Source organism: Pyrus communis, chromosome 4 (assembly GCF_041283825.1).
Source record: "Pyrus communis isolate YQ-2024b chromosome 4, ASM4128382v1, whole genome shotgun sequence".
In the NCBI taxonomy this organism is placed as follows: Eukaryota; Viridiplantae; Streptophyta; class Magnoliopsida; order Rosales; family Rosaceae; genus Pyrus; species Pyrus communis.
The window spans coordinates 22,471,272-22,479,530 of NC_142568.1; the positions used below are offsets into that span (position 1 = coordinate 22,471,272).

Consider the following 8,259-nt stretch of genomic DNA (forward strand, 5'->3'; position numbering starts at 1 on the left):
TTGTTATGCTGTATAAACAGGTAGCTCACGCCATTAACATGAACAACTGGATCATAAGACTTCGGATCAACAAGCATGGAAAGAAAAACAAAATGCCACTATCAATTTCTACTATCACATAACAGATCAAATCCAAATTTGCAGGGGAATAATTCATCAACAAACGACAATTCAGTTTCGCTTTCCTTCGTTTTCTCGGCAACCAATCAGTTCCCCAAACAATTACAAGATAAAAAACGCAAAAATTCTGGAAATGGAGGTGTTAGGGTTCCGGGTTCTTTTAATTTCTTTCTCTTCAAATCAAACACAGAAAAATCCCAAATTGTTTTTTTTTTTTTTTTAAATTTACAGAGGCTTCGTCGAATCGTCGGATCTGCAAATTCATTTCAATCAATTTCTGCGTCTTCGTCATCGTCCTCCCTGCAGCGTCGTCGTTGTCGTCGTCGGCTTGGCTATGGTGACTGCGCCGGAGAACAAGGTGCAGCCATAGTTGGGTTCGGATGGGTTTGCTGGGATTGGGTTAGCAGTTGGGTTGCTGGGTTTGTGGTGGAGGAAGAGAAGGCTACAGGAGGAGTGTAGAAGAGAGGGAGGTTACGGTAGAGAAAGGGAGGTAGACAATGTAATTAATGAAAAAGAAGAGGGGTATTGTTGTCCAAAAAAATATAATTTTATGTTCCACGGGGATGGAACGAGTTGTTCCATGGGACAACGTGTTCCCCGATTTTTGGGTGCACCAAACGTGAGACGGAACGCCTCGTTCCACTACATTCCGTCTCGTCCCATGTACCAAACAGTACCCAAAGTATCCTATACTATGGGTTTATAACCGTTAAATCTTGGTCGGTATATTTTTTTTGTCAATAATATTCTAGCAGTTAAAACTTCGGAGTCTAGAATACTCTAGAGCACCGTAGAAAGTCACCCCAAATGCTTTGAACTACACTAGCTAGAATTTGTACAACATCCTAAGACACACACAATAATGTTTTCTAAACATGTCAAGGACTGTATTCCATCTCCAGGTTTCTATACTACAAGAGTCAGTCAAATGGAAGTGGTGCAACCCACAAACAGAAAGCAGGCTGGCTACCTACCGTATTCGTGTCGTAGATACAATTACGTGCGACATAAGGACGCCGTTATAATCGTATAAGGACGGTGTAAACTACAATCAGAACTGCACACTGGGGTTGAAAGTGGTTCATCAAAGTTTACATGTGTGGAGGGTTTCCTGCTAGGTTTCTCTACGGCCAAAACCATGAGTGCCGGGCAAGAACTGATTAGAGTTATATAATCCGGCATCCTGCATACAACTGAAATCAGTACCAATCTCATGCTCGTTGGAAGCCAAAGGAAGCGGCGCAGGGAATCCAAAATTTTGAGCCAGCTGAGAGGACCACCTTAACTGCATGGGACCAAAATTAGCACCAATTTCATGGTCCATAGCAAACTGCAAAGGGTGTCCCTGGTTTTTATACAGCTGAGACGATGAAGTTAACTGCTCGGAAACAAAACTGCAACCAGTTTCATGGTGGTTGGCAAACATACTAAACTGCCCAGGGTGTCCATCATTATTTCCAAATAGCTGAGATGACGGATTTAACTGCGAACGGAAAGTTGTGTAGGATCTAGCAGCTGCTGCAGGAGCTGTCGGATGACTTCTATTTTGACGTTTCTCTGGTGGTTGAAACTGGGAAGTAGAACTAGTACTGCATCTCTTCCTTCTTTCCTGTTCTTGCTGTTCACACCTGGAGGCAATCCCCGTCGGCAAGAATCTCAAATTCTCCTTTAGTCTTTCCAGCTGAACTATTTCCAATTCAATGTCCTTATATGGGTATTCGGACTCAAGATTGTGATCCTTTATGCACTGAAGTACACCTCTCATATCAGCTATTAGGTTGTTCATTACATTATCCTGTGAGAAAAATATAAGCCATGGAAAATATATATTATATATACACTGAGGAGTCCTTGGTTTAACTATTTAAGAAGCATCGCTATTTCGTTAAAAAAAAAAAAAAAAAAAAAAAAAAAGAAGCATTGCTATTGGATGTAAAGAAGAAGTAAATGTACCTTTTCATAAATTGTTCTCTTTCCCGGCCATATTGCACGGAAAGACTTCCTTACATCCTCCACATATTTATTTAAGAGTACTACCGGCGGGAACCTGTCAGTTAACTTGAAGGTGCAAATCAATCTAACAGCCTTAATCAGCTGTTTCCTTTCAATCAGATCCCGAATAAAACCTGCAAAACAAAATTGCAGGTTCATCAAACTGCTTCAGATCAGTTTCGGAAAAAAATGACAGTTTCATCACCCAAACCTGAAGTTACTGTTAACAAAGGCATTAACAAAAAAGACGATTTTTTTAGTCAGTAAGCAACCCCTAGCTATCACCCTGGCACTACGGACACAGAAATGACATCTAGGTATTCACAGTTACAAACATCTATAGCCAAAATATTGTAAACTGAAGAGAAAGGTAATGGAATACAAACATCACACTACAAATGCCATGTTGAGAAACTTACCGGGGATCTTATCTGCAAAACTAAGCATCCGACATAATTGTAGAACCGGTTTATTCTGACATATGTTTCCAAGAAGCATCACAGTCTCATCTACACTCAAGGTAGAAAGCAATCTATATGCAGCCACAAATTGCAAAAAACCCAAAATCTCCCACGAGTTTTCTGCATCGGTTCTCATTTTTGCTTGCCACTGGGCTGCTAGCTTTACTGCATCTTCTTTCACATCGAGGGCAACATTTGTTGAGATTTTCATCAGCTCATTCAACATGGGAATGTAGGTCTTCTTGAGATTGGCTATGAAACCAACATTTCTATTGCTCCAGTACTGATCAAGAGATTTTTGCATCAACTTCAAAACTACTTTTTCCGGGTCTACTGGTAGTCGTAGAACATCAAGCAATTCGTTATTGGCTGAGTCATTCCCACTTAAATGCTCATCTAGACAGTCCTGCGAATTCCTTGCATCTGTGGTGGCAGTCGCACTTAGTTGAAGAATTGGAGAAGGAGAAGTAGCTACATTTCTGACTGTTGAAGGTTCTGGTTCCTCAATTTTGACAGGGACTGACAAGGCGCTATATACTATGGAATTGCAATAGGAAACAAAACGAGGCAGCACACAGATCAGTACCTGAATAATTCTGAATGTAATGTATCAAAAGATATCTACAACATTATGTGCCATTTGTGCTTCTACTCAAGCATTAACCAATATGTGGCGGTGGGCATAGCTTTTTGGGTCAAATTATACCGGGAAACACTAAATATATATATATAAACAAAATACCCAAAAGATAAATAATAAAATGGTTTTTTTTCATAGTTCAGATATCAGATGGTATATTGAGTAAATTAGAAAGGCACAGCCTCAAAGTCAAATTTGAAGTATACGGAAAATTTACACCACTGGCCAATATCAGAGAACAAGTAGCCTACCCCAGAGTGTACCTTATTATTACACTCTCATAATGTGTTCTACGCTGTTGAAAGCTAGATCCAAAGGAGGTGTGTGATGCATAACTAAAAACATGCCCGTTACTATCCAAATGACTAAACAAATACCAGCTAATGCAGGGATCACTTCTATGCAGTGGCGGAGCCAAGATTTTTTTAAGAAAGGTCAACTTTAAATAGTAAATAGTATCTATATACGCAATGCAATCATTGTAAACATTGCAACTTTGATATCCCATCCGTTATTATTCCAAAATCAGAATCAGAATGAGAATGCGAAACGCTCGCATATCATTCTTAAGAAATTCAGATATATATATATATATATATATATGTTTTAGTTGAGAAGAAAATCCCTCGCATGTAACACACACACACACACAGATATATGCTTTAGTTGAGAAGAAAATGACAGTTCTTACCAGATGCATTGTATGTGATGCCAAGGGCCTGGCGCAGTTGAGGTGCATGTTCTGGGTGAGAAACTAAAGCAAGAAGACTTTGAAGCTCCCTCGCATCATAAGTTGAGGTCAACTCAAGTGCCGTAAGAAGCCACAAAAGACCCAAAACCTCTAAACTATTTTCCACCACCACTGTCATCTTTTCCTTCCAGTCATCCACCAACTTAATTGCTTGTTCTCTCACCGGACGATTAATCGGTGGTGATAACCTCTTCAACTCCTGTAACAAAAGAACACAACTTCTTCTAATAACTGTCAGATCATAATCAAACCCCTCGTTGTCCCCAATCGAATTTGAAGGGTAAAACCCTTGCATTGCATCCAAAACCAATTTTGCTGGGTCTGATGACGCTTGAAGAAAAGCTGCCAATTCACTACTCAATAAATCAATTCTCTTTACACTCTCTTTCATGAGTAACTGCAAGCCTCCACCATCCTTATCGATGCTGAAGTGATTACTTGTGGAAGAAGAAACAATGACACTGTTAGCACGGGTAGAATTTCGGATCGACTCAATATCTTCTTGTTTCAATTCAAGTTCTTTATGCCGCTGCTCAAGTTGCCTTTCTTTTAATTCAAGACCATTAGATAATTCTTTTAACAACCTTTCTTGTGAATCCAAATGCATTTTTCCTTCTCGAATCAATTTTTCAAGTGAATCCAAATGTTGTTCCTTCAACTGAACCTCATTGATGCATTCATCCACTCTCTTTTGAATCAAACTAAGATCCTCAACTTTTGACTCGAATTCTTTCTCTTTCAATTCGAGTTTATTGAACCACTCCTCCATGGATTTCTTCAGCAAGAAAAAATCTTTCACTTTCAAATCCATTGCATCAATTATTTTCTCTCTTGATTCAATTTCCTCAATTGATTTCTGAATTGTACTAAGCTTCTTCTCTTTATCCTTCGTCTCTCTGTCACATTGATCAACCTTTCTTTCCGCCTCTTTAGTCTGCTCTTTTTTCAAAGCAAGTTCTTCCTTCTGCTCCTCAATTGACCCCCGAATCTCATTTAATCGCCTCTTTTGAAACTCAATTTCCTCATTGTATATCTCTAATGTTCGTAGAACCCCTTTCAAGTTTTCCTCCTTGGACTCAACTAACTTTGACTTCTTTTCCACAGCTTTCTCATACCAATTCAATTTACTTCTTCCATGTTCAATCCCCTTCTTTATCGAATCATACTCCCTCTCCTTCTCACTAACCCATCTCTGAACTTCTTCCAGCCGCTTCACCTTAGCCGAAAGCTCCTTCTTGTGCTCTTCAATCGATGACTGACAGTCCCACAAGGAGGACTCGAGTGATTCGAGCTCATTTGATCTCTTTTCAATCAACCTCTCAATTCCACGCAATTCCTCGGATTTGGCTTCGACTTGGCTCTCTAAAACTCCAATTTTCTTATCCTTATCCTGGACCTCTTGGAATACGCCAAGGATCTCGGCCCGGGTGGAATCAATGCAGTCCAAAAGGCCCTCAAATTGCAGGGCCAGTTTTCCCTGCCTCAACTCAGATTCTTTCAACTTCAAACCTTTATCTTCCATTCTAGCTTTCCTTCCCCTGTAAAAACCCTAACTTGTTACTGACGACACGGCCACGAAGAAGAGTCAATTACAAAGCTCAAGCAAATGAAAAATAAACACAAAAATCCAGGTTGCCTCTGAAAAAACTCTCCTGCCATGGAAGGTACCTTTCCCCAAAACCCTACAAACAGAGTAACAGGGAGAGCAGAAAAAAGCATTGTGCTTGGTATCACTGCCATGGAAGGTAAATTTTCCCCAAACCCTACAAAACCTATTCATTTTCTCACAAATTGAAAGAGAGAAAGGGAGCCATTGGACATACCTTTGAGTTGGGTTTTTCAAATTCTCCTAGCAGTGGATTTTGTGGAAAAATTAGGGCAGACTTCTTCGTCTTCAACCTCCAACCAGCGCCTGCAAGTGTCTGTCACTTTTCTCCAAGCCCTGTGTGGAGCACCGGAGATGTCAGGAGGCACTGTCGTTCAACGCTTCTGAATCACACAGATGATTCTATACAATACTGTGCTCAAAGATCATACATCTGAAATGACAGTCGGATAGGGTTTTAAAATTTGACACGTGTCCTTCATTTTCAACTTTTCTATTGTTTTGTATTTCTTAAAAATGAGCATTTTTGTTCACCAATGTGATGTATGCTCACCATTCTATTTTTTACCGTTATATGATTTGAATTTCTAAATTCGTGTAGTGGATAAGCACAAATCTTAAAATTCAAACTCATCTAACGATGATAAATAAGGTGATGAGCATACACCATACTAAATGGTAGTGAGCAAAAATGCACTCTTCTTAAAATGGGAATTTACTGTTTAACCAAGCAACCAAAGTTATGAAAACATTTAATCAAACACTAATTTTCTTTCTTTCATTTATTGAGAAGGTCTCGTTTTGAAGTGCTTTTGTTGGAGAAGATATTTCAGTCATTAGTGATCATGATTTCGAATTTAAATTTATCTCCTCAAAATCGCTTGGATAACGAAAATGTTTCGTTAAAAGTATTAGAGATTTTAATTCACATTTAACGAACTTATACAATGTGTTATTATACTCACGTACTAATCTTGCCTTTCCAACTACCTTCTAACTAAATTATATATGACAAATCAATATGGTGAAAACATTCAAGTTTTCTTTAATATTAAGTGGTACAAAAAAGAATTAAAAATAGAAAATTTAATGACTTTGGAAATAAAAGTTATAACAACTAAAACACATTTGGCAATGTAGCATATAAGTCACACTTGAAAACATTAAACATGTAGTTTGGGGCATAATAACACTCTTTACAAACTCGATCATTATAAAATACATGGATTTGTTTTTAATCGTCTGTTAATCATTCTCATTTAGTCATGACCTAACGAATAAATATTCATTTAAATACTAAAAACAATGACACGCGTAACTATATTATCAACGTTAAAGATGAAAAACTATTATATTTGACGTTTTATGCATATGAAAGTGCTATTCACACACTCATTTTTACCTCCAACACATCCTTATAATTTTTTACCCTTGATCTTCTTCATTCATTCGATCTGACGGTCGAAAAATTAATAGGGTTATCCTCTGCATAAATATTATCTTATTTGTTCAACGATGAAAGAATGAATGTTCCCTCGTAAATTTACTATCAATAATTGAGATTAAAACATTAAAAATATTAATTTATTGCATAAAGAAAAAGTAAACTCATCGCCGTAAATGCAATTTGCATGCAATGTGAAGAGAGTAGTACATTGCACAAAAATGGCAAAACGAAACGAAAGAGAGAGGGTACTAGTAGTCTAGTACTACATATTTAAGGGAAAAAACAAGAGAGATCTGATATCGGTGGGTCCGCACCAAAATATTGGAAATTGTTTGTATCCGATTGCCAGCTTTTCTGGAAGGTTTCTTTCTTCAGTGAGATAATATAAATGTGTCTTTTTTCTTTTCAGTACGCTGGGCTGACTTAGCATTCACCAAACAGGAAATTTTTGTCTCTGTGAATTAATGAGCTATGAAAACAATTTGTATACGAGAGAGTAAATTGAACGAATGGTTTATCAATTTTAATTAAATTAGAGGAATGATCATTTAATTAAAAATTCATTAGCATTAGTTTTTCAACTCATCAAAATGTATAGTTATGGTAATTTTCGTTAATTTTGTTAGAATTTTCGTGTAACTATTGCTACAAATAGGGTCTATCAAATCAACAAAACGTGTAACTATGGTCATTTTCGTTAACTTCGTCAGAATTTTGTCAAAATAAATTATGTTGAAATAATCATTGGTACAATTAGGATAAAATTGATGGACCATTGCTCTAATTGGTTTAAAGTTGAGGGATCATTTCTCCAATTGGATAGAAGTTGAGGGATCATTTCTCCAGTTGGATAGAAGTTGAGGGATCAATGATAATAGATTTTTAGTTGAGGGACCATAGCTGCATGTTTTGATGAGCTGAGGGACCAATGGTAATGAAGTTTTAGTTGAGGGACTATTGCTTCATTTGAGTTAAAGTTAAAAGACCATTACTACAATTTACTCTCTATGAAATTAATATGCCAAAACATGATGTTTCGTACTAATAAAATGAAGATACGTAGATAAAAACTTAAACGTTCTTATTTCATTAGTACAAAATGCTAACATGACGGTGGTTGTGCCATGCAAGTCCATCCTGAATAAAAGATTAACAATAATCCACCACCCTCTAATTAGTTAAACATGAGGGCTAATGATGATAAGTTGATAACAAACGATTATGAGAACTTATGGAGAGAAA

General features: G+C 37.4%; 1 protein-coding gene across 2 annotated transcripts; it reads right to left on the bottom strand.

Annotated features, from left to right (window-relative positions):
* Positions 1-985: 985 nt before the first annotated feature.
* On the bottom strand, positions 986-6,001 carry LOC137723734 (uncharacterized). 2 transcript variants are annotated; one of them, XM_068462928.2, is made up of 5 exons: positions 5,788-6,001; positions 3,905-5,502; positions 2,532-3,110; positions 2,074-2,246; positions 986-1,915 (listed from the first exon to the last, which is right to left on the bottom strand). In XM_068462928.2, exons 2-5 carry the CDS (start codon positions 5,484-5,486, stop codon positions 1,235-1,237), a joined length of 3,015 nt encoding a protein of 1,004 aa, XP_068319029.2. In that variant the 5' UTR covers positions 5,487-5,502; positions 5,788-6,001; the 3' UTR covers positions 986-1,234. The 2 variants fall into 2 exon arrangements, with proteins under 2 accessions (XP_068319029.2, XP_088549182.1); XM_088693056.1 differs by having other exon boundaries at positions 3,905-5,524; positions 5,788-5,976.
* Positions 6,002-8,259: the final 2,258 nt, after the last annotated feature.